At 37.2% G+C, this 26,272-nt stretch overlaps 1 protein-coding gene across 3 annotated transcripts in view; it reads right to left on the bottom strand.

Moving 5' to 3' along the window:
- The window catches only part of GUF1 (GTP binding elongation factor GUF1), a 32,674-nt gene extending 23,609 nt beyond the window's left edge, over positions 1–9,065 (bottom strand). For 2 of the 3 annotated variants that reach the window (XM_060299283.2, XM_060299285.2), the window contains exons 1-6: positions 8,704–9,065; positions 6,419–6,530; positions 6,122–6,270; positions 5,760–5,840; positions 4,777–4,854; positions 3,063–3,146 (exon numbers count right to left, since the gene is read on the bottom strand). In XM_060299283.2, the coding sequence (XP_060155266.1) occupies positions 3,063–3,146; positions 4,777–4,854; positions 5,760–5,840; positions 6,122–6,270; positions 6,419–6,530; positions 8,704–8,868 (669 nt within the window). In that variant the 5' untranslated portion in view covers positions 8,869–9,065. The remainder of the gene's footprint in view (positions 1–3,062; positions 3,147–4,776; positions 4,855–5,759; positions 5,841–6,121; positions 6,271–6,418; positions 6,531–8,703) is intronic. The other variant, XM_060299284.2, reaches the window with a different exon arrangement.
- Positions 9,066–26,272: the final 17,207 nt, after the last annotated feature.

Below are 26,272 nucleotides of genomic sequence, written 5' to 3'. Positions count from 1 at the left end.
TACACATTTCTTTAAGCTTCAAATTCTTCATCTGATAAATGAACTGATTTTTCATATTTTACCTAAACCTCAAGGTTGCTGTGTGAATAAGCAGTATTTGTGGATATCATACAGGTAACTGTAGGGCATATTATTACTATTGTTCTCACACTGAAAATACAGGTCAAAAGACTCAAAACTCATGTGCATTTGACTCACCTTTGTCATTACCAGTAATTGAACTTATCTCTGAAATCTTTATTTCAAACCCAATTCCATGAATACTTCCTCTTACCCTTTAAAGTCCCTCTAGATCAGAGTTTCTCAACTCGACACTAAGGACATTTTGGGCTGGATAATTCTTTGTTTGGGGGGCTGTTCTATGAACTGTAAGATGCTTAACAGTATCCATGGATTCTCATCTACCCACAAGATGCCAGTAGCATCCATCCCCCAGTGTGACAACAAAAAAGGACTTCAGACGTTGCCAAATGTTTCCTAGGGGCAAAACTACCCCCTAATGAGAACCACTGCTTTAGACTCTAGTACATTCTTTGCAACAATCCTTTAAGATCACAACCTCTAATCCACTGAATAGGCTACTTTTTTTTTTTCATTATCCATTCACCCCCCTGCCTCTTTTCACAGCTGAGACTCCAAGGGTCAACTGTTTGTGATCACTCTGTTTAACTACTTTTTATTCTCTATCCTAAGCAGTTGGTAAAACCTCAACTGTGACTGCATCCAACTATGTGCCTTTTCTATGCCTATAATCAGAACAGCTTAACATTGCTGGAGAAAAGTCAAGTAACTGGTCTGGTTGGTTTCTGTAAGTTCATGACCACAGATCTCAATGTGCAGTTAACATTTCCTGGTAGTCCCAGGACACATCCCTTACTAAATTCACATTGTCGCTCATTAAGATAATTCACACCACCTTCCTTTTCAATCTACACATTTTCCCTATGGCCAATTCACTCTCAGATACGGTTGCCTCTTACTTCATTTAAGGAAACAGAAAACATCAAAAACTCCTTTACCCAAACATACAAATCCATCTGCACCTGTATACACAACCTCTTTGCCTTCTCTCTTGTTACAATCTATATTCTCACCTCTCTGAAAACTCAATCCTTGCATCCTCCTCTTCTGAATCCTACTAATACTTCTCAAATTCTTACTCAAAACCCCCTACAAATTGATAATAATGTAGTGTAGTCTGGCTTCTAGGACCTCTTTTTCTACCTACACTTCCTCCCTAGGAAACGGCATCCATTTCTGTGGCCTCAATACTACATACATGCTAGAGACTTTTAAATATCTTCGACTCAGCCCTCTCCACAAATGCCAGAATTGTAGATTTATGCAATATCTCTACTTGGATGTCTAACAGACATTTCAAACCCACTATGTCCAAAACAGAGCTTTTCATTTTCCCACTATGTCTGTTCCTCCCCGAGTCCTCTCCATATTAACAAATACCAGTATTCAACCAGTTGCTCAAATCCAAACCCTCCTTGATTCTTTATTTCACTTCCTTACACGTAACACACCAGCAAAATCTACAGTATCCACAAAATACACATCAAATTTGCCCACTTCTTCAACATCAGCAGCACATACTTAGCCACCACCATTTTGCACCTGGGCTACTACTACAAGCTGGTTTCCCCATATCTCCTCTTACCCTTTTTTAATCCATTCTCTATAAGGCAACCTGAATGATCAGCTTATTTTCCTCTCTTGCTTTAAAATTCTTTCATTATCTTAAAAATTTTAAACCCTTTAGCACAGCAAGAGTCCCAGAATGACTTGATTCCCACCTAACCTACAAAGCCGTTTCATCTAACTTGCCTTCTTTCTGTTCCTGTTCCGTAAACATGCCAAACCTTGCCAAACATGCCAAGCCTTTACACTTGCTCCTTCCTCTTCCAGAAATGCATTTCTCCCAACTCTTCATTTCTTCAAGTCTCAGTTCATCAGAGAAGAATTCCCTAAGTTACTCTGCATCACAGCTCCTCTCTGAGAAAAAGACTTTTTTCATTGTTAAGTATGGTAATTCCACCTGGAACAATACACTCCGTTAATGTATTTCCTTGATAACATATGTCTCATTCAATAATTACTATACTTACTTCTCTTTTTACTTATTCAGTGAGTGCCTCCCCAAGCAGAATATAAACACGAGACAGAGGTCTTGCCTGTACTGTTCACTGCTATTATCCCTAGCTGGCACACACCAAATTAAGTATATGAATGAATTTTGTGAATATTTATTAAAATCTGAACAGTTAATTATACTTCAATATAACATAATCCAAGTCATGATACCATAATTTCAGAACTGCCTTACAATGAGGTCCCTCTTCATAATAAAAACCATTAAATTCTACGTATATATCCAAGAAAAAAAATTATTGCTTTTTCTCGTTATTATCAAGTTTATATAATCATCCAATGTGTTAAAATTAAAAAAAACCCAAAAAAACTCACTTCATCAGCTGCAACTTGCTTTTTCAAAACTCAAACAAGATTGAAAGTGGAAGATAAACATTATATTACTGCACTGACAGACTTACTACACAAGCATGTAGCACAGCACAGTTCAGTGATGGCTATTTAACACCCAAAGCACCATTTAAAAGGTAAATTTAAAAATTCAAATTTAAAATAGTATCAACTTTGATATAAATAAAATCTATTTCCAAGAATGATATGTACATACGCCTTGAAATTAGTCTGACCCTGCTCTTCAAAGAGAATATTTCCATAGAGGCAAAATGGCATACAAGAAATAATACTATAAAGAGTTGCAGGAGGCCTACATTTTAGTCCTGGCACATTAGCTAACTAGGTCTATAACCTTAAGAAAGTGATAAAATCTTTGACTCTTAGTCTTTTCAACTGTATCATAAGAGTAATTTCTATCTGTCCTAACCATATAATAGGGATTTTTGGCAAAGATCAAATGAAATATCAGTAAAAAGAACTTTGTAGAACTGTAAGATAATAATATACTTAGGCCAATTACCTGAGATTTTTGAAAGTAAAACCAAGTCTTCTAAAAAAAAAGAGTATTTTACCTTAATACATTCATCACTTGGAATATCAAACACCTTTTCAATTTGTTTTTCAACGCTTTCAGGATCAGCATTCTTCAGATCTATCTTAAAAAGAAAAATTCATTATGTCTTAATATAATTAAATTAAAATGTATTATTTATTAGTGGTATTTGGAGATAGATAAAAGCATACCTGCTTTTAAGCTAACTGACCCCTTTATGATTTTATTTTCAAAAGTATTAAAATAAGAATAATCTAGAAAAAGGCAATATAATTTTAACAAGCATGGCCACTGAAAATAGGCAGACAGCAGAGCAAGCATGAAACTGAGGCAGTTAGCTATTCAAGGCAGAAGAGTTCAGTAACACCATGTAAACCGATTTTATAAGTTAGATATAACTTATAAAAACAAACTGTCTTACCTATAAGCAACCTTGCTTCTTTTAAACCTAACTTCAATATCAAAAAATAAAACTGAATGCCATGCAGATTTTTAATTAAGACTCTTAATTTATTAATTTTAAAATATAAAAGCTTTATCAACACTGCTCAATTTAGCACTTAACTGTTAAGTGTCCTGTGTTACACTATTTTATCCTAGTTCATAAGGTCCTTTTCTTTTCCTTTATATGGTTTAGTCCAACACTATTGTGCCTGCCCTGCCCTTTACTACAGAAACAGCCCCCCATCACTCCATGTAAGTCAGGGAGACCATCTTCTCAACTACATGCCAGGGTATAGGAGCTTGAGCTGCAATTTTATCATATGCAATTCAAAGAAATAAATCCCACCAATATACAACTGACCCTTGAATAACAAGAGTTTCAACAGCACAGGTCCACTTGTGTGCAGATTTTTTTTCAATAAATATGTAAAAATACACTTGTAGAACATCATGTGCAAGACTTGTATTGAGTGGATAGCCTATCCCTAGCAAAGGCATAAGATGAGTGATATTTAACATAAAATTAATAATGTGTTGGTTTTCTTACTGTTTTATAACTTTGCTTTCAAAGAATTACATTACCATACAGTATGCCTCTCATAACTGGAGAAACTGCATATCAGCCTATAATTATATATAAGCATATTTTTTTAAAATGTAGCAATGTTTCCAATACTGTTATAAATGTGACTATAATACTGTATGCCATAAAAACTTTGTAAGGATTCATTCATTAGTGTATATGCTAGGTTTCCATGAAGCAATCACATACAGTATCATACCATAAAGCAATCATATTTCTGCTTCATTATCAATGTGTGAATCATTATACCTGCAAATGAATATGAAGTTCTTTTTCACATTATGTTTTAATTTTTTGATGTCTGGTGTCAGTAATACATATAACATCTACGGTGTTTTGTATCACCTAAGACAATATTGATGTAAGTACTGAGAGATGATTCACCTTATAAACAGATGACATAAACTTAGGGTATTGATAAATAGAGTACTGTAAATATATTTTCTCCTCCTTATGATTTTCTTAGCATTTTATTTTCTTTAGCTTACTTTATTGTAAGAATATAGTATACAATACATATAACTACATATAACATACAAAGTATGCATTAAGAGACTGTTTAAGCTACTGGTAAGGCTTTGGTCAACAGTAGGCCATTAGTAGTTAAGTTTGTGGGGAGTCAAAAGTTACACGCAGATTTTTGACTTTTCCTTTATATAGTTTACAAAGTAAAATAATAAATAGCACTGTTGTGCTAACAAATTACCTTGTTTATGACTGGAATTACCGATAGCTGTGCTTCAAAAGCAAGAAAGAAGTTTGCTACAGTTTGGGCTTGAATACCCTGGAAATAACAAGACACAAGACACTAAGATGATCATTCCACCATTTATGGCAAAAGTTGTAATTCAAGACCATTCCACACATCCTCATCAAAAGCAAAGGTACAAGGCAAACTATGGTATCTATACTTCCATGCATCTGGATCATTCCCTGTGAAAATTTCTTTCAGTTCATGAAATGTTTTTTAGAGGGCACTGTATTAGGCTTTGGAGACAAAGTAGTAAAACACAGATCCTTAAAGACCTCTAAGCCTCCCAAAGGACTCTTGTGACACATTTTGTAAAGCCCAGTATATGTATGTAAGGTAGAGACTGACTCTCCCTGACAGGCTCAGGGAAGATTTAACACAACAACAAAAAAATCTTTGGGTTTTGAATGAAGAGTCTGTGAGAAACTGAAACATATCAAAAGCTTACTTTAAATAGTATATCATAGCTCTTATATTCTCATCTCAATATGTTATTATGGTTATATTTATACCAGAGAACTTGGTAATGTTATTGACATGTTTCTTTAAACCTAACACTTCCCAAATTATTACCTTAAAAACACCCCAAATGACCTCAAAAATAAAGATTTATTTTCAAGTTCTGCTAAAAAATTGAAACCTCAGATTAAGAACTGCTTAAAATTGAGGTTTTTTTGGCAGGATGTATATATAACATGACATACTTCAAAAATCTCTTGAACAATTTCTCTTAACATTTTTGAAAGAATGAACTAGTCAACTTCACAGACAACTTTAGTGTAATAAAACTTCAAATTAACAGGACCAAAACATAACTTTAAGTAATAAAATAAATCTTATTTTCTTCAAACACAAAAATTCTATTTCCCAAAGCATTTTAAGGAAAACCCTGGAACAACCAAGTAGCATATCACATCATATAAAATTAAAGTACCTACCTCATTTGCATCCACCACAAGTAAAACACCCTGGCAAGCTGAGAGTGACCTGGATACTTCATAACTAAAATCAACATGGCCCTGAGAAACAAAAAATATTAATGCCTCTAAGTGTTGGAGTTTAAATGTTTCTTAGGGAGGGGCACTATGGTAAATATATTGACTCCACTGGATAAAAAGTTAATAGGTTTCTTTTTTAGCCTGTGCTTGTGAAACAACTGACACTAACATAAGAACACTGAGAAAACAAAAAGCAAAGTGAGGTGTTTAATGTTCAGTTCAAAACCTGAAAAAAGGATTTGTTAGCAGTATTAATACAAGGCTGACTTTAACAATAGAGAAAAAATTGATATTAAATTTACCGGTGTATCGATGAGATTTAAAAGGTACTGCTTTCCTTCATAATCATAGAAGAGAGACGCTGTCTGTGCTTTAACAGTGATTCCTCTTTCTCGTTCCACTTGCAATTTATCAAGAACTTGTTTATTATTTTTTGTTTTATCAATTGCCCCTATAAATACAAATGTTTATTGATATTTCTGAGCTTTTAAAAAGAGACAATACTGCATATACAATTAAAACCAAACTTTTAAAAAGCATGGTAAAATTATCAATTACTCATTGCCATTAATTAGGTATAGAATATAAAATGAAAATACCTGTTAGTTCCAGGAGCCTGTCTGCTAAAGTACTTTTGCCATGATCCACATGTGCAATGATACTGAAATTTCTAGTGTTTTCAACAGAGAATCTAGACATATCAATTTTTTCCTAGAAAGGGGAGAGACATATTACATTTATGAGTATAAATTGTGCACAATATGAAACAAGTATACTAAATTAAAGAATGTTCTTTTAGTCTTCTTAGAACAATTTCATTTATAGCATTTATATTGTTTATATTATTCCTCTGACAGTAAAGAGACATATGGCTAAAGTCGTATTACAAGCAATGGATTACAACAGGACCATCAAAAACATTGGTTTCACTGTCAAAGGTGACCATATAGCTAAATAAAAGTCTCATAATATTTCCATCACTCGAGGGCCAATGAGGAACTGAATGTACTTTCATGAATGGAGAACACAAGATACATAGAGGGCCAATGAGGAACTGAATGTACTTTCATGAATGGAGAACACAAGATACGTAGAGGGCCAATGAGGAACTGAATGTACTTTCATGAATGGAGAACACAAGATACGTAGAACTCTACAGCCTTAGAGCAGCGGTCCCCAACCTTTTTCGCACCAGGGACCGGTTTCATGGAAGACAATTGTTCTATGGATGGGGGGCAGGGGGAGGTTCAGGCAGCCATGCGAGTGATGGGGAGTGATGCGGGGCGGCAGAGGAAGCTTCCCCCCCCCCCCACCGCTGGACCTCACCTCCTGCTGTGCGGCCCGGTTCCTAACAGGCCTCAGACCAATGCTACCACTGCCGTGGAGCACCTGGTCTAACAAAATCTCTTGAAACAAAAAAGCTACAGAGAAGCTGAAAGAATAAAAGGAAAAGTTTTCGCCCCCATCACATATTTAATCAACAGTCTACTTAAAAATCTGTGCTCCTAGTAGAGCCTTCAGAAGTTTAATTTAGATGATTTTGTTATTTGACAACTTCTTTGGAGAGAGAGAAGGAAAAAATATGACCACATCAGGAAAAAAAGCCTCTTTTTTTATCACTTTAATTCTTAAAATATTTTGAAAAGTTAACTTCTGATTTTTAGTTGCATACACCTTTACTGTTTTACTGAGACTCACTGCAAATTGCTAAAAACTGGTATTTAAGCAGATATGTCAGTTTTTTGTACTCAAAACATTTCATTTTTCCAATCAAATTTTTATCTCCTAACCAGCAAAAAAAAAGTGAAATTACAATGAAATACACAACTCTCGTGAGCTTAAGTTTCCTTTTTTTTTGTAAGTGCTCCAATACAAGGCGCACAATAAGAGTGCAACTACACCTGAAAGGAATTCTGCAAAAAAACTAAACCTGATTTGTTTGCCCCGTGGATTCCCCCCGCCCCCAACATTCAATTCAAAAGATATACAGTCCTGCACCATTTTTAAGATCTGAGAATTGCAACATAAATCCATTTTACATTCCACAGGCATTTTAGAAAAGGGTAAAACCGAATAATTATAGTCTTTTTTATCCGCAGTTACTCACAACTTGCATTCAGTTACTTTACTGCCTAAACTGTTATCTCTTCACAGTTATCAGACAGTACAGTTTTTAAGAGTCGCTGGAGCCCCACCTCCTCCAACCACAGGAATAGTCAGAACTGCACAAGCCTGCTCCGGCTGAGGCTAAACGAAATAATAAAACAAACAGAAGCTAAGGCATACCCAGCACTCCTTACAGTCTAGGTACTGGGCTAAAAGGTCTGTGCCTTACACCGCGCAAGCCTCACAAACAGCCATTCGGAGTTTTATGAGCATCTCATTCAACAACGTTAGAAACAGTCACAGGAAGGTCAGGTAACTTGCCCAAGTCCCATGGCTAAAAAGTTGCACGAAAATGGAACGAGCAGCTTCCCCAGTAGGCTTTTAAAATTAAATACATGCTGAGACCAGCACCTCGCATAAACAATAAAAGACTTCTGATATCACCAATGAGGAAAGTTAGGGCGTGACTTGCCCAAGGTCACACTGGTGAGCAATGGAGTCAGAAACCCGAGCGGAGCCCGCGCCCTTCTCAGAAGCGCAGCCTGCGTTCACAGGTAGTCCTAGGAAGGCCGACACATTCCCAAATTCCCAAATTACTTATAAGTAATTTAATATGGATGTTGGTGTATAATTTTTATCTTCATAAAATGGGCGAAGGCATTAGGATTAGAAGTGTTTAAACTGAAAAAGTATCCAAACCCAACAAGTACAACAGTAGCAAAATAAGCCCCCCCCCAAGTTTTAAAACTTGGCTGACGAGAAACTCAGAGGCGGTCACCTTGCGGTCCGCAGAGCTGTAGCTCCTGTCCGGAGTCTTGGACTCGGCTGCAGCTCCCCGGGTCGGCGCGGGGCGAGGCCCGGGCAGCCCCCGACGCGCCGCCCGGGTGGCCCAAGCCGCCAGCGCGCGTCTGCGCCAGCAGCCCTGACCCGCAAGCGTCCACATCCCCCCGCGCAACAGAATCGTCAGGAGAGGGTCCCGAGACGCGACGGCGCCATCACCCCCGGCTCCGTTTCCTCCAAGACGCCCCCGCTGGGAGCTGAAAGACAGGATTCAAACACGCTTTCGGAAGCAGGGAGGAAGACTTAAACTGCGAACCACGGCCCAACTAAAGCCCCCGGCAGGACGCCCAAGACGCTCGGCGACTCGCTGACGTCCGGACGTCGCATGACGTCTTGACGTCAGCGTGCCTCCGCGCGGAGCTCTAAGGAGGTCACGTGACGGAAGCTCTCGCAGGCAGTGTTAGCAGTTCTCTTAGCGAAACCTTGGGGGTTAACCTACCAAGTGGTAAAGTACGAGAGTAACTTTTAAAATCTGGAAGCTGAGGTGTATTCTCCATGTTATCTGCGGTATCGCTAGTATTGAAGTGCATCCGAATGGAAACGGGCAGTAAAATTTATTGCAATAATGTATCCTAGGAAAGTTTGGGCCAGAAGTGAAGGAGGAAAAAAATTACATCCTGAAAGCCCTCAGTCTCTGTCACCTTCGGGTTACCACTTCAACAGTGTTTACCTTGTGGGGCAGGCAGAGCTCTAAGGTGGAGGATAATGATAAGAGATAATGAGACCTGTATACCACATCTAGTGTCTGTCTCCCACTATCTCCCGTGGGCTTTTATGCAATATCCAGGGTCTGGTACAGAAGAAAAGCAGCAGCTGTGTTGAGTTTACCATTGTACTGTTTCTAGTTTTTTCTTGGGACTACTGTAAAACAATACTTGATACATCACTAATTGCTACTGTCATCTTACAGAATGAACTTAATAGCCACCTTGAAATGTATTGAACACAATCGTTTCTAATAATTCATATAAGTTAGTGTTGCCCAAATTTCAGTAATTTTAATATTATCCTCGATTTTCACCATGTCCTCATACCACTATTATTAAGTGATATTTTTCTTTAAATCAACTTACCTTTTATACTTGAATGAGTTTATTTTAAAAGAAAAATTTGTATCATTTTCTATAAATGGAAAAAGCACTGTGACCTGTCCTAAATTTCAAAGTAAAAATAAGTATAATTAATACTAAATGTGATTCAATTCTAAATAAATGTTACCTGATAAAGGCTCAGAATCTCTCTTGATTAAAAATGGGGATGAATAAGCATTAAAGAATTTTAAAACATAGCACCAAACTGAGATAATTCTTCTTGACCTAATCAGCAGTATTGAAGTCAAATTGAAAGAAGAGTTTTCTCTGTATGATTCAGTGTCCTTAAGGCCATGTCTATGTTCAGCCTAAAATTATCTTGGTACCTCCATTAGTCTCACACTTTGGGAATACTGTAATATCTTATTTGGTTGACATTATCCTCCCAGACCCAAGATGAAATATGTATTTATTAGAAAAATACTGAGCCTGCCTGTCATGTAATGTACTAGATGTGCAGACTCAGACAAATTAAGCAAATTGTCTGAAATTGTATAATAGGTAAATGGAAAAAAATCTATATTTGAATTCAGATTAAAAACCAAAGCTCAAACCTCTACAATGCCTTTGACAACACAAGATCATTTAGTATTCAACCTGGGAAGAAAGGGGAAGTGGAGTCACTCTAAGTTTCAAAGTTGAGGTATCATTTTTTTTCTGGGCCTTGAAGGATAAAAAGGTTTTCTGAAAGAGATAACTGGAGCCTAATCAAGCAGAGGGATCATTGCTAGCATAATTGTACTTACTATATTCCCAATACTATTCTACACACTTTGTATATATCAACTCAATTCTTACAGAGCCCTCTAATGCAAGTACTCTTCTGATTGTTTCTACTGTACACATATCTGAGAAAAATGTGGCCCAGGCTTTTTAAGTAACTGCCTAAAGTCACAGAGTTAGTGATGAAGTGGGCTGTGAGCCCAGGTGGACTGGCTCCAGAGTCTACACCCTTAACCACTCCATTAAACTCTGCTGAGCGAGGGTGAATGAGTAAAAAGGTATGACATTGAGTTAATACTCAGAAGAGGAAAATGGCCAAGATTAGAACCTCGGCGTTTTACTTGAGGCAAGGGTTTCTGAAGAGCACATATAATTAAAAACATATAAATGGAGGCTCATTTCCCCATACAAGGGAATGTATAATAGGGAAGTTACATTCTTGCATAGTACAGTAATCTGCAACTATTGTATTTATGTTTTTAAACATATTTGAAGAGTCTATTGATTTGCTAGGGCTGCAAGAACAAAGTACAGTAGAGGGGGTGGCATAAACAGAAATTTTTTTTCTCACCGTTCTGGAGTCTAGAAGTCCGAGACCAAGGTGTCAGCTGTGTTGGTTTTTTCTGAGGCCTTCCTCCTTGGCTTATAGATGACCATCTTCTCCCTGTGTCTCCATATGGTCTTCTCTCAATACCTGTCTGTGTCCTAATCTCCTCTTCTGATAAGGACACCAGTCATATTGGATTTGGGCCCACTCTAATGACCTGTCTTTAACTTAATTACCTCTTTAAAGACTTTATCTTTAAATATGTTCACATTTTGAGGTGTACTCGGGGTTAAGACTTCAACATGTGAACTTTAAATATCAATTCAGCCCATAAGAAAGGGAATCATAAATTTAAAAATTATATATATAAACAATAATTTTTATGACCTCTAAATTCTGTTTCAAAGTTACTGATATGTTGGAGCATTTTTAACAGTAATACCATTAATAAATATTTAATATCAGTTCAATAGTTATCACAGGTACACACACAAACTTAGAGCAACTTAACATGATGTTAACAAAGGATCTGGATCTCCAGAGTTGCTATTAACCAGCTAAAATGGTGCCCCAACATGTCTACAGTGGAAAATACAGCTTGGAATTCACGTTTCAGTTAGTTTTTTAAGTCTTCTGTGACTTATTTTTTTTGATTTTCATATTGTTTTTCAAATTGTGCACATAAATTAAGGCTTTATAAATATTTTATATCAGAAAATAGCAAGTATCTGGGGAAAGGAGGAGAAAAATTGGCTGGTGTTATATATGGAAAGAACAATTTCAGCCAAGTTTCTGAAGGACCTTGGATAGGGTCTTTGCTACTTACTGTTTCACTATCATTCCGTGCAGAAGTGATTGTAAGGAAATAACACAGGTTTTCCTTAGGAAGCCTACTATGACAATGGTGTGTAAATGAGTTGAAGAGGAAAGTGGATGAAGTAATGAGAGAGAAACAGAGGCAGAGAGAGGAGAGTCTTCTATGTTATAATCTAGGTGAGACACAGTAAGGGCCTGAAGGAGTCGCTGGAGCGAATAAGGATGAAGGAGTGATTGGTAGACATTTTGAGATAGAATTAACTGAGTTCATTTGATGTAGAGAGAGAGGGAGGCATCCAAATTTTCTAACTCTGCTAGATTGGAGAATGTAATTGCTGTTTACCAAAATGTGAAGCATAAATATTAAATATCTCACAGGTAGTTGTAAATGGAGCTTGGGAAAAAGTTCAGGGCTAGAGTTTTGGAACCATATATAAAAAGGTAATAAAACAAAAACAGTGATATTGAGTGAGTTTTTGAGGTCAGAGAGTAGAAAATAAAATAGTTGAAAAAGCACTTGCCATATCTTAGGGTATCCTTTTGTGAAATGAGAAAAACAAGCTTTACAGTCACAGAATAGCTTGTATGGTGTGTGTTGACATTGTTCAGGAATTTCCTTATGTATCCAAGAATACAGTATTAAGCCATGAGGATGCAAACATGAAATAGATATGATTTATTTATACACATTTATAAAGAGCTAACTATCTGTCACATACTCTTCTAAGCATGTTATAAATATTACCTCAATTAATCCTCAAAACAATCCTATGATTAGTATAATTGTCCATGTTTCACACTTGAAATGTATCAACTGGTCTCTGATTTCCACTCATCACAGGTATTATCTACTGGTTTCAAAAATTCACTAGGACTACAAGAGAAAAAGCAGCATTTCGTTCCATTTTGCACTTTTGAAACTTTCGTGGTGGTCTTGTCAGATGAAAACCAACCCGATTACTTTCTAACTTCATGGGATATCGGTCTTTATGGTTTAAAAAGATCCTTAAAAGCAAAGTCCACAAATTTCTCAATGGAAAATTGATTCAGGGATTTAGAAATAACTAAAATGACTTGTCTTTGGCATTCTTACTCTTACTGTTTGGGGTGTATAGAAACCTATTTGATGCCCCAGTTTAAAGTCTTTGACCTGCTGAGACGATGGGGTGCTCCTGCATCAAATTAAGTCACACACGAATGGCCCAGAGCTTTGGTTCTCAGTCGACTAACTTCCATAACCCCAAGGGAAAGCCCAATGTTCTTTGGACTGTCGTATGTTTGGGCACACACAGCTTCACTAAGAAGAAGGTGAAAGTTATGTCCTCTTCCAAAACTATGTCGGTGAGCAACTGTGTTTCATTTAAGAGGACTTCATTAAGAGTTTTGATGGATTTTGCTATAAAAAATTAAATTACTTATAAGTAATTTAATATGGATGTTGGTGTATAATTTTTATCTTCATAAAATGGGCGGAGGCATTAGGATTAGAAGTGTTTAAACTGAAAAAGTATCCAAACCCAACAAGTATAACAGTAGCAAAATAAGAGACAGCAATAAAAGACACATTAGCTCTTACAATGTTTCTACCAGAAGGTGTACTGTCATTCTAGTCAGAATCACATGGCTTTCACACAAAGTCAGCAGGGTCTTCTTCAAAGGAAAAACTAGGTGCTGATAGGAGAGAAAAATGAAGATGGATACTGGGGAACAATAAAGTTCATTACAGGGATGAAAGGATTCGTAAACAGCCCAGCGAAGTGCATTTCTAAGTGTACAACTGCCAAGGAAAATAGATATTTATTCCTGAAGGGAATTAATTTTTCTGTGACTTCATCTTAGATAATCACATTAGCATCTAGTTCTTACCTGTTTTATTTTTTGCTTCTCTGACATCTTTTATTCTTTCATTGTGAATCATTACTTGCTGATTAATTTGCCTCTTCTAATTGCTTTGATTCTTAATGTTAGTTTTATTAAACTCTTCACATAAATATTCATTTATTTGAAAGGGAGTTAGTTACCTTAAAGACAGTATCATTTCCAAAATTTTGTGCTTATTTCTCTTTGGCAGTTGTAGAACTTCTTTCTTGCTCCCAAGGAAAGAAATTGTCACATCTAGAGTAAAGAATAAGAAGAATAAACCCTTTTAAAGTTGCACTAAGAAGATGAAAAAAGTAAACAACTGTCAGAAAAAAAAATGCCTAGGGGCTCTACTGAAAAGCATCTCTGCAGATTGCAGTAGATTTAAGTTTGCAATAAAATATGTGAGCAGAAATTGTTGGCACATTCAGGCTGTATATCAAACAGCTTTGCATCACAGGTAATAGTCTGCCATCAGAAGCTTCTGCTGTGGCTACATTAAGAGTGTAGCCTTTTATTTATTTATTTTTTAAGGTACACTTACCTGCAATATCTCAGTAGTTATAGGAGATGTTTTTATACATCATATAGTCCAAAAACTTCATTCTATTGATGAGAAAACTGAAATCCAAAGAAGCTAATTAAATTGGCTGAGGTCAAACAGTGGGGAGAAAGCAGCTTGTGTTACTGGATGCAAGCCTACAGGTTTGCAGAAATGATTGCTAGGGAAATCTCGGAAATGAAACTCAGTGGCTGTCTTAGTGGAGAAACTTGATTCTGTTCTTCCAGAAAAAGATGATGTAGGTCCTCTGGTATCATTTCGTTGGATGAATGTAATGTCTCCTATCTCCCTTCTTTGTCAAAATAAATGATTTATGGGCTTCCTTGGTGGTGCAGTGGTTGAGAGTCCGCCTGCCGATGCAGGGGACACAGGTTCGTGCCCCGGTCCGGGAAGATCCCACATGCCGCGGAGCGGCTGGGCCCGTGAGCCATGGCCACTGAGCCTGCGTGTCCGGAGCCTGTGCTCCGCAACGGGAGAGGCCACAACCGTGAGAGGCCTGCGTACTGCAAAAAAAAAAAAAAAAAAAAAAAATAGTTTTAGGGTCACAACAAAATGGAGAGTAAGGTACAGAGATTTCCCATATCCTCTGTGTGCTGCGTATTAATTAATTCTTCCTCCTCCCAACCCCTGGCAATCACTGACTGTTTTTTTACTGTCTCCTTAGTTTTGCCTTTTCCAAAATATCGTATAGTTGGAAACATACAGGATATAGCATTTTCTGTCTGGCTTCTTTCACTTAGTAATAAGCATGTAATATTTCTATATGTCCTTGCATAGTTTGATCACTTATTTCTTTTTAGCACTGAATAATATTCCATTGTGTGGATACACCACAGTTATTTGTCCTCTCACAGACTGAAGAACATCTTGGTTGCTTCCAAGTTTTGGCAGTTACAAATAAAGTTGCTGTAAACATCAATGTGTAGGTTTTGGTGTAGACATAAGTTTTCAACTCCTTTGGGTAAATACCAAGGAGTGTGATGCATCTATTTTTTAATAGAAATGTTTGTCTTTAATATTTGCTGTTATCAATTAATTTATCAGTTTTGCTAATTACTATGAGTTATTACTGTTTCTAACTCCATGATCTATATATCACATTTTTTTATATATATATATATATATATATATACTAAAACAAGCTCATGTAAGTTATAAAGGCCATTCCATGATGTGAGAAATATATTTTAAATGGTCAGTCCTGAAAATCAATTCTGTCAAATGAATTTGGGAGTGTATTCATTATTAGTCCTCTTTGTTAAATGCTGTGAACAAGAATAGTGGATATTCAACTTATCATTGAATCAATTTATCCGTTAATTGGAAGCATAGAGAAGTAAACATATAAGTGAAACAGTTTTAATAAACTGCAAATTGGAAATGACTGAGAAAAGAGAAAAGTTAAAATTGATGGGGATTTCACTATGTTATGTGATATTTTAGAGTATGTTACTCTGATAAAATGTTAAGAAATCCTGTTACACAATTTTTATTCATAATGCATATACATTAATCTTGAGAAAATTCTAAAAAATGATACAAAAATGTTCAGTTACCTTATTTAGTTTTCATTAATTCAACAATTTTCATTGAGCATTGACTATATCCAGGTACTGTGCTATATACTATGATGAAATACAAATGTAAATAAGCTCTAAAGTATCGTCCCAGGATAGAATATAAGCCCTGGATATAATTATGGCAAGTGGTAAATTATGGCTGTAATGAGATATGTAAAAGAAAGATTTTCAACTTATAGCAGTAATTGCCTGTGATATATTTAGCCTAAATTCTGTGTTTCACCACAAATGCTTCTAACTAACTGAAGCTATTAGGCCATCAGGTACATTGAACTTTCACCAGCTATAGCACAAGTGATATACTTTTGGGCCTGGGGTTTTCTCTTTAACACTGGGCACAACTGAAAGACCCTTTCCTGACCAATGTACCATAGGGCTTATTTTTAACTAAACTTGTAGAGACTTATGTACCCCTGTGCTTTATCCAGAAAATAAACACCAATCCTCATCTAACATAACCACCATGAACTCCCACCACTTCCCTAGCTCATAATGCTTCCTGCAGTTTCCCCTCAGAAAAGTATTCATTGAATTTTTCACAGGTGTGTGTTCTCTTGCTTTGCCAGTCAGTAAATTCTGTGCTCACTTTGATGCTCACAATAGTGGTTCTGTTGTTTCCTTCTGAGTTTTGGAAATCAGAGCGAAAACATTGCTCTCTTAAAGCCTAAAATCTATCTGTAAGAGATGAGATCATGAATATCCAAAACCACTTCAAGAAAAAGGAATGGTGTACAGGTCAGAATGGTTGGTATAACTTAATAAATGGTTTCAGTATAGCTGAAGAAAAACATGTGTCCATCAGAATGAAGATAAACAAGAAACAAAAAAAGAAGACAGGGTTCAAGAAGCAAAGGTTGACAGTGCCCTTACAGGGTTCACAGCTGTGAGTTCCTTGAACCAAGAACTTTATCTGCTGGCCAGACGTGGAAGCATAGAGAGCTGAAATAAAGTCCCCAGGCTCTGATTCCACCTCACTAACTAATCTTCCAATTATCTTCTGCCTTGCATATAGATTTCTCTGCAACATTCTTGGTCAAATGTACCTTTTCAGGTTTGAAGTTTAAGATTTGAAGCCCAGTAATTCTCACCTCTCATGAATGATGTCTCCTCCCTGGTGTGAAAGATTTAGGATTAAGGGGACGACACTAAGACACATATGCACTTTTTATAAGCGACTACAAATATACATATTGCAACAAAAAGAACATGTACTAGTTGCAAAGTTTGTGTAAGAATTCTTACTGTCCAAAAATTGTACCAACTTCCACTGAGAGAACAGCGAAGTATCTGCTCAGTGAATATGCTGCCTCCCTTTCTGAGTTTTTTATGGATCGATTTATAAACAACCTGACAATCAATATTTCTTCCCACTACAGTCCCTTTTATCACTTGGGCCACTCATGTGGCCGCTGTGGAACATTAACATTCCTAAAATCCCTACAATTTAATTGAGAGGGTCTATAACTGTAGTGTAAGCCCTGACATTTGGGTCTTTTCTTTTTTGTAATGCAAGCGCCTGACTTAAGCTTTGCATGCAGAGGCCTCCACGTCAAAGATGGCTGTCTCAAAGAAACATATTGCCAGGCACAGGATTAGTTCAAGAGCCAGGCCATGCCTGATCCCCTCCTTTGTTTCAGAGACCTTAGTTGGTTTTGATAGCTGACCACGTGGACCACTTGTTTTTTTTCTCCTCCCACACTTTAAAGTCCTGCTCTGATGTTTTAAATTCACCAGTAAAAAGTGGGCTCATGACTCCTTAGTCCCCCACCCTTGATCCTAATAAAGGTAGAACCCCAGGCCCACGTTCTCTCTCTCTCTCTCTCTCTCTCTCTCTCTCTCTCTCTCCCCCCCACCTCTCTGTGCGGCCCCAGTTGTGCTATGTAATTTCCAGAACTTGTAAGTAATAAACCTTGTTTCTTTCAAAGTTTCCTGTGATTATTGCTGAGGGCATCTGGCAACATAAGAATGCCAAGGGCCAGTCCAGCCACAGCATTGGTGTAAAATCTAGATCTCCAAGGGTCTCAGGAATCTTCCTAAGTCATTTCTATGGGTGGGCTGTCCTTGTGCACTTGTTCCTCAATGGTTAAAATCATTTTTCTTGGGAATTCCCTGGTGGTCCAGTGGTCAGGACTCTGTGCCCCACTGCAGGTGGCCAGGGTTCGATCCCTGGTCTGGGAAATAAGATCCCACATGCCGCACGGCGTGGGCAAAAAAAACAAAAATAACATTTTTCTCACTACAGAGTCCTCAGCTTTATCATAGAAATTTTGCCCAGACTCCGGCAACAGGTGATTCCAAGTATTTTCAGATAGTGGAATACTGATCTTTTTTCTAAACCACCATAGGTATTCTGCTGGGAATTGTGAAGTAATTTTGTAGCCTAGTGCCATTTTAAACAAGAGACTCCAGATTTTTTTTAAAGAAAATAAAGTTGTATTCAAAATATTATTTTGTTACTCTGTACGCTACTTTCCCCAGCTCATATCAGTGAATGAAAATATAAACACTGCAAAGAAGAGAGTTTTCCATGATAGAGCTCCTCTGTATCAAGGCAATGTTTGAGTAAACGTCCTATTAAGTTAAAACTCTAAGCTGTAAGTAGTTTGTGAGGTCCTCATGCCAAACGAAGGTCGCGATATTGTTTTATGAAATAGAATTTGTACATTGACAGTTACATTTAGATATAGGCCATGTCTGATAATTTTTAAAAATTCTGTAACTACCTTCACCCAGTGAATATAATAAAATATTCCGTTTAAACTTGGAATGTCTTGGAAAAAATCTCAGTAATGGTACAGTTGCAAAGGTATAATTATGGCAGAGCATTGGGAAAGAGTTTGCCCTTCACTGATGAAAGCAATATAGCCAGTATATGCTTGTGTCTTTACTGATTGGTGCCTAAGGGAGTTTAGTCAAAATAATAAGGGGTATCTTGGCAATAAAGTTCACTCTTAGCCTTTCTGTTATTAGAAATCTTATTTCTTTATTAAAAAATAAGAGATGCACGATGTTTTATGTCTATAGTAATAAGATGTAAGAGATGTTTTATGTCTATAGTAATCACAACCTGTCTACATGACAATGTAAGTACTCTTCCCACCTACCACCATCTTCTGGGTAAAATGGATTTTTCATACAAATTTGTATACTATCAAAGTAGAGTTTGCTAAAAATATTTATGTGTTGAGTGACTGTGAATAATGAACACAAGAGTAAATACAGTCACCTTCTATTGATCCAACTTCTTTTCCACCTAGAAGTTATGGGCCATGAACAAAAAACAGTGGAGTCATTTATGTCAAAATGGAGCTGGGAGACCACTAGGGAAGAGGAACTTACACATGTCCACATCTGGATGCAACATAAACTTTTTTTTTTTTTTTTTTTGCGGTACGCGGGCCTCTCATCGTTGTGGCCTCTCCCATTGCGGAGCAATGGCTCCGGACGCGCAGGCCCAGCGGCCACGGCCCACGGGCGCAGCCGCTGCGCGGCATGTGGGATCCTCCCGGACCGGGGCACGAACCCGTGTCCCCTGCATCAGCAGGCGGACTCCCAACCACTGCGCCACCAGGGAAGCCCGACATAAACTTTTGATTAGGCCATCCTGAGACCACCTGGGACTTGTTTTCTTTACTCTCTAGAGACGGCAGCTTAGCAACCAACCTGCTGCCAATAAGTGACTGAATGCCTGCGACACCAATCATAGTTCTGTAAAAATAACCTTCTGTGGAAAGTCTTGTAAGTTGCCTTTATAAACTCCCGCCATTTTCCATTTACCTCGGAGCACCTTTGAGTTGCTACTCCAATCTATGCCTCCTGAATTGCAATACTTAAAACCTCAAGTAAACTTTCTCTTATTTGCAGGTTTTTGTGTGTTTTTGTTGTTGTTGTTGCTAAGTGTAATCATCATAAGCATAACAGATAACATTTATTGAGCATTTGCAACTTGCCCCTGCCTGTGTTAATTGTTCCTGTTCAAAATCCTGTATAATCTCCATATTTTATACACAAATTTATTTATACATGTACATGTATACACACATATAAATTATATATATGTATCTATTGATTAATAATTTAGGTATATTATGAAACACAGGGAAAAATAAAATTAAGTTCATGAGATAAAGATAAAATACATAGTAGCTACGAGGTAGGAAAAAATTTTATTCTTGCTTTATGAATGAGGGAGCTGAGGATCCGTGTGGTTAGATAACCTGTGGAGGAACTTATGTAATTCCTAGGAAAATTTTCCTATAAAATTAGTTATATCAGTATGCTAAATTTATATTGTATGTAAAGTTAATTCATTATATTTAAAAATGATTATTATAATAATACGGCTACTAAGAATGTACAAATTACTACTCATATCAATTTTCATAATTTCAGGTGTAAATTATATTTTGCTAACAGTTAGTTGCTATCAAACTAAAAACTTGTACGTGTTCAGTAATAATTCTGCCAGATTCCAATTTTTTCTTCTAAGACAAAAGTGGAAGCTAACAAGAAATAGCCAAATTAAAAGTCAGGGATAATTATGTTAGCATTAATGAAAGAAAACCCTGTAATTTTCTTTTCTTTTCTTTTCTTGTCATAGGACACATTGAACTCTTTAAAATGCATGCAACGAAACAGAATTTTATGTCCACTTTCATATGACTGTGTAATATTCAGGGCTGCAGTTTCAGGCTTATAAAATAGAAGCAGCATGGTCTTTAAAGGGCAGATGATCAGGAACAAATCTTATGTGGTATTAACAAAAGGAGCATGTAGAGAACACTGAGCAAAATGTATTTTAAAAAGTAATGGAACACAACATGTATTATTTTTTCTGCCTTAATAAGAGTAGTAATTTATAGTATAATGCACATTAAATTGCAATACACACTGCCAAAATAATTACTTCATAAACATTGATAGCAAACAATCCATTTGTCTTTCGGCAGAGGTAGAAAATGATGACATATTTTTCTCCTGGTTCATTGGCAGCTCTATTCAGCTGAAAATAATTTGTTGGAGATTGTGAATAAATATCGTTTGGTATTTTCAAACCGGTACATCCCAAAACTAGTGTTTCAGACAGCCATTGATAGTGTTTTTGGGGAAACAGTCTGAGTTATGAAAGGAAATGGGGCTGAGTGAGAGAACTGATTTTCCAGATTAGGTTCTGTCACATATTAGGTGTGTGACTGTGCAGAAGTCAGCCTCTTGAAGCCTCTATTTTTATATCGAAAGGTTACAGTAATGGATGTCATAATCATATGTGATTCTTAGAGAGCCTTACACAATTGAAATACTGGTTTCTGAGTAGGCGAGATTAATAGTAGTGATTATTCACCCAACCATCTAACCCCTAATCCTTTAATTTAACATAAATATGTATGCGTAATTGTCAGGTACAGGGCAAATTATTTCAGATACAGCTGTTGATCAACTTACAATCTTTCGACACTTGACAGATCACCAGAGGGAGATTAAGAGATTACAGATGGGGATTCTTCTCCTTATTCCCACTGCAAATTGCAGTCAGCAACCACAAAAGAAACTTTTTCCTGATTTGGCAAGTCACTGTCCATTAATGGTATGATTTTTACAGTCTTTATTACGTACACTTGTATGACCACCTACTGGATCTGCTACTTTAAAAAGAGTATTTCACTTTATTGAATAGTTACAAACAAAAGTCTAAGTGGGAGAATGCAGGAGCACACACCACACCAGGGTGACAGCAGTTGAGATGGAGAGAGTTAGTGGGAGATATATTTTACAGATAGAATCAATACAATTCACTGAAGGATTAGATGATTTTTGATTTGAATGAGTGGTTTGTAATGCCATCTCCTGAAATGGAGAAGAGAGAGTTGGGTTGGGGAAGGTAGAAATTTAAAAAAAAAAATCAGTTTGGATTATGTCAAGTTTGAATTGTCTATAATATAAACAGTTTGGAGCTGAGAAAAAATGTGAGGGCTACGTATGTGACTTCAGGAACTCTCTCTATATAGATGGTCTATAAAGCCAGGGGAATGGATGAGATGACCCCAGAAGAGAGTTTAGAGAGAGGACAGAGAAAAGCGAGGAAAAGATGGCGGGAAGGAGAAAGGGAAAGGAAAGGAAAGTGGCTGTGAGTAGAACATGGTGGTCTTTACATCGGGTGAGAATTCTTATTCATATTATCCAGTCTATTTGATCATTCAGAACCCAGAAATAATTATTTAAGTAGATGAGCTAAATTAATCAATTGATCAGGCTGACTATAATATCAATTTCAACTCTGTCCTTCAACATACATTATAACAATTGGGTAATTCATTAATGGAAATAAATATTTACATGTATGTTTTATACATATACAGTGTTACACGTATAAGAGTAGCTTCAAAGTATTCTGGCATGTATTAATGGTCCATTAAAGCACTTGTCAGGAGAATGAAGTCATTTGGTCTTCAATGTTTCATGCCTTACAGTTCACTTGAGGCTTAGATTAATTGCATTTTTATATGCCATTTTTGCTTCTCATTTTTCTGCAATTCATTTAATCAAGCTGGTTTTTCATGAAGAAAAACTAAGTTGAAAAGTACAAAACCACAAAGTAAGTTTAAAATTTAACTAAATGGACTAAGATTGAAAATATTATCTTTGGCAAACTTTTCAATGACTTTGTACATCAGAAAAAAGAATGCACTCTGAGTCCTTGCTGTTACAGGGAGAGACTTACGTTCTCACATAAAAAACTCTGAAAGGAGGAATAGAAAGCATGATGATCTAAATTTGGCTACCGTATAGCAACTTGGCCTTTTTCCGTAATGTTGATACACTAGGATGGGGAAGTTGTCAGGATTCTAGAAATCATCTTCAATAATTATCCCTCTCTTCTCCCTCTTATGCAATAGAAATTAAACCCTATAAAATCTTCTTTCCACATATCTTTTGTACCTGTTTAGTCCTCTCCACCTGCACTGGACCCTCCCCAGTTCAGACAACTTCACATCATTTCCCTGGAATGAACTCTCTTCCTTACTTCAGCACCTGCTCTGGTCCTGACCCCTTCAATTCATCCCTCTGTAACTGAAAGTGGAGTCCTGCTTCTCGCTGCTCAAAAGCCAATAAAGAGACCTGGTTGATGGAAAGGAAAGTTTGCTTTATTTTGGATGCCGGCAACCGGCATGGTGGTGGGGAGGGGGGACTCCCGTCCAAAGGCCGATTCCCCCCCAACCCCCGACAATCAGAGGGAGAGGCTACCTGCAGAAACACCACACTCAGCTCTGACAGCCATCTTGAAATTGGTCATGCAGTGGTCAAACCAGCGTCATCTTGATTGCTTTAGGTACAGTTAGTCTTCAGTTTGAGGGTCTGTTTGTTCTCATTTCTTTGAGTCCAATTCTTGGAATTGTGGCAACTTATGTCATGGCTACCATCTGGTCATCATGTAGTTAACTTCTTCCACCGGGTGTGGGTTTCAGTATCTGTAAGACAGCTCACAGGATATGGCTCAGAATATTATCTACAGCCGCTGAGGAGGAACTAGAAGTCCTTGACTATGTTTAATGACTAAATTATTATTATTTGGTCTCTTTTGACTGTTTTCCTTTGCTTCTGCATTTTCTCACTTCTCTGATTAAATTTATTCTTTGGCTAAAGTTTTTCCACAGACAAAAAGCAGGCAGGACACAGGGGGTGGGGGGAGGACCATAGGGTCCTGCTCCATTTCACTTCCCTCAGCTGCCAAGACTTTTCTACCAGTTCTCCCACTTCCACTGCTACCCTAGTCCAAGCCACCTGTATATCATGCATGTGTTACTGCCACAACATCCTCCTGACAAGTCTCCTTCTGCAATTTCTGCACAAGATTGATCATATCATCCTATGCTTAAAAACCTGCAGTGGCATCTTATTTCAATCATAATAAAATCTAGACTCCTTACCATGGCCTTTATGATCTGGCCTCTGCCTACGTCTGTTACCTCATCTCCTTCAACTTTTCTTTGATTCAAAATCACTACCACGTGGCTTTTTCCCTAAGCTACAAACTGCCAATTCCTTGCCATCTCAGAGCATTTGCTTTATATCCTCTTCACATAGTCTTTCAAGTGGCTTCTTCTCATCAACCAGGTCTCAAATCAAATGACCTTCTTAAGAGGACTTCACTGAACACTCCAATTTTCTCCCTTTTGCACTCTCCATCTTAACAGTATATGATCACTTCTTGATAGATTTTGGTTAATTCATGAAATTGTCTTGGATAAATTGTGAATTCTGGACTCAGCCTATGAGGTTGGGAACACTGGCTTTTCCACCAACTAGCTTCCACCTGGGCAAGTTATTTAATCTCTACTTCTTTTTCTGTAAAATGGGATAATAATACTTCATAAGGTTGTTGTGAAAGTTAAATAACTTAAACCTTAAGTTCATGGAACAGTACCTGGCTAGTCATTGTTATTTATTGTAGATATAGTAGAATTGATGCTAAAACATAGCTCTTGAAATGCAGGTCTATTTAGTTCATCCACTTCTGTAATTATGACATCTAGAATACAGTCTGGTATTCAATAGATCCTCAAAAAATGCATGACTCATTATTACTTGACTGGTTACCTGTCAAAAGATACCTCTGATTAAAGAAATTCAAATTCCAAATCTTTTAAAATAATGTGGAAAAATTTACTTTACCATTCTGCCGTTGGCTCTGGTTGAAAGTTCCAAAATGCCACATAATCTACCCTTGAACAGTAGATTTCAGTTACTGAGATCTGGATACATGGGGAGTCTCACATTCTATAAAGGAAAGTCAGCAAGAAGCAGATAGCAGGGGAACTTGACCTCCAGCCATGATGTTGATATTAAGGACAAAACCACCAGATCCAGATAGGTATTGGGAGTATTAACCAGGGTACCTGGGTCAGAACTAGGGAGAAACCTCCTGGAAGTAAACTTCAGATGTAAAGGGAACAAATTCAGGCAGTTTCCTGGGATGGAAATTAATGTGATGCTAAATTATTTGTGGTACCAATTCCAACACGTTGCAGGGGGGTGGTTCCCATGCAGCACCAAGCAATTCTTGGGACACTAGGTGGGTGTCCTACAATTCAACTCAATCTGACAGTATCTACCTAGAGATGGCGTCAGATTCCATAGGTTAAGAGTTCAGTCCCAACAGAATGTCTCCCCCACCCCCATCAGATACCAGTAGCTAGACCAGGTTGTTACCTGTACTTCTGACCCATGGGCTATAAATCAGAGGTTACCACGATCTCCTCCTTCGATTCAATTTATTTGCAAGAGTGGCTCCCAGAACTCAGAGAAAACAATTTACTTACTAGACTATTAGTTTACTTTGAAAGGATATAACTCAGGAACAGCCAGATGGAAGAGATTCATAGGGCAAGGTATGGTGAAAGGGTGCAGAGTTTCCATGCCCTCTCCACAAGGGTGTCACTCTCCCAGCACCTCCACATGTTTACCAATCCAGAAGCTCTCCAAACACCATCCTTTTGGGGTTTTATGAAAGCTTCATTATATAGTCATGATTGATTAAATCATTGGCCATTGGCAACTGATTCAACATCTAGAACCTCTTCCCTCCTCAGAGGTTAGGATAGGAATGACAGTTCCAACCCTCTAATCACATTATTGGCTCCATTGGCAGCCAGCCCCCATCCGTAGGTGACATCCCAAAATTACCTCATTAACATACCAAAACACTTTTGTCACTCTCAACACTTAGAAAATTCCAAGGGTTTTGGGAACTATGAGTGAGGAACCATGAGCAAAGACCAAATATATATATGAGAAATGTATTTTGGTCAACTGGATGACCATATATATATTTTTCTTATAAATCACAATATCATATGTGCCTTTCAGTGGTCAAGATTGGGTCAAAAATGAGAGAGAACATGCCCTATAAATGAGGAGTGCTCCTAGATCACATTAGTATATCCATTTGGGGCTGTGATGGAGAAGTAAGAAGTAAGGAAAAATATCAGAGGTAGATCATGGGTAGTCTTCCTAAACGTTGTTTATATAAACTGAATGGTTCATATTTGGATAAAATTGATAACATTCATTTTCAGATTGTTGCTAAGATCATCATGCTAAGATCATGTACCATATATTGATTTTTACTGCATATTATTAGGAAATCTTGTCTAGGGTGAATTACTCTCATAGGCTAAAAAGCAGAAGGAGTGTTAAGGCCTCTTTATTGTTTGTCTCAAATAAATAACTTTAAATCATTGTTTAAGGGTATATTAGTCACAGAAGGAAACTGAATCCACCATATCAAATTTTCTCTACACCATTCACTGTGTTTATACACTTTAACAAGT

This window comes from Globicephala melas, chromosome 5, assembly GCF_963455315.2.
Source record: "Globicephala melas chromosome 5, mGloMel1.2, whole genome shotgun sequence".
In the NCBI taxonomy this organism is placed as follows: domain Eukaryota; kingdom Metazoa; phylum Chordata; class Mammalia; order Artiodactyla; family Delphinidae; genus Globicephala; species Globicephala melas.
This window is presented reverse-complemented; position numbering and strand designations above follow the sequence as displayed.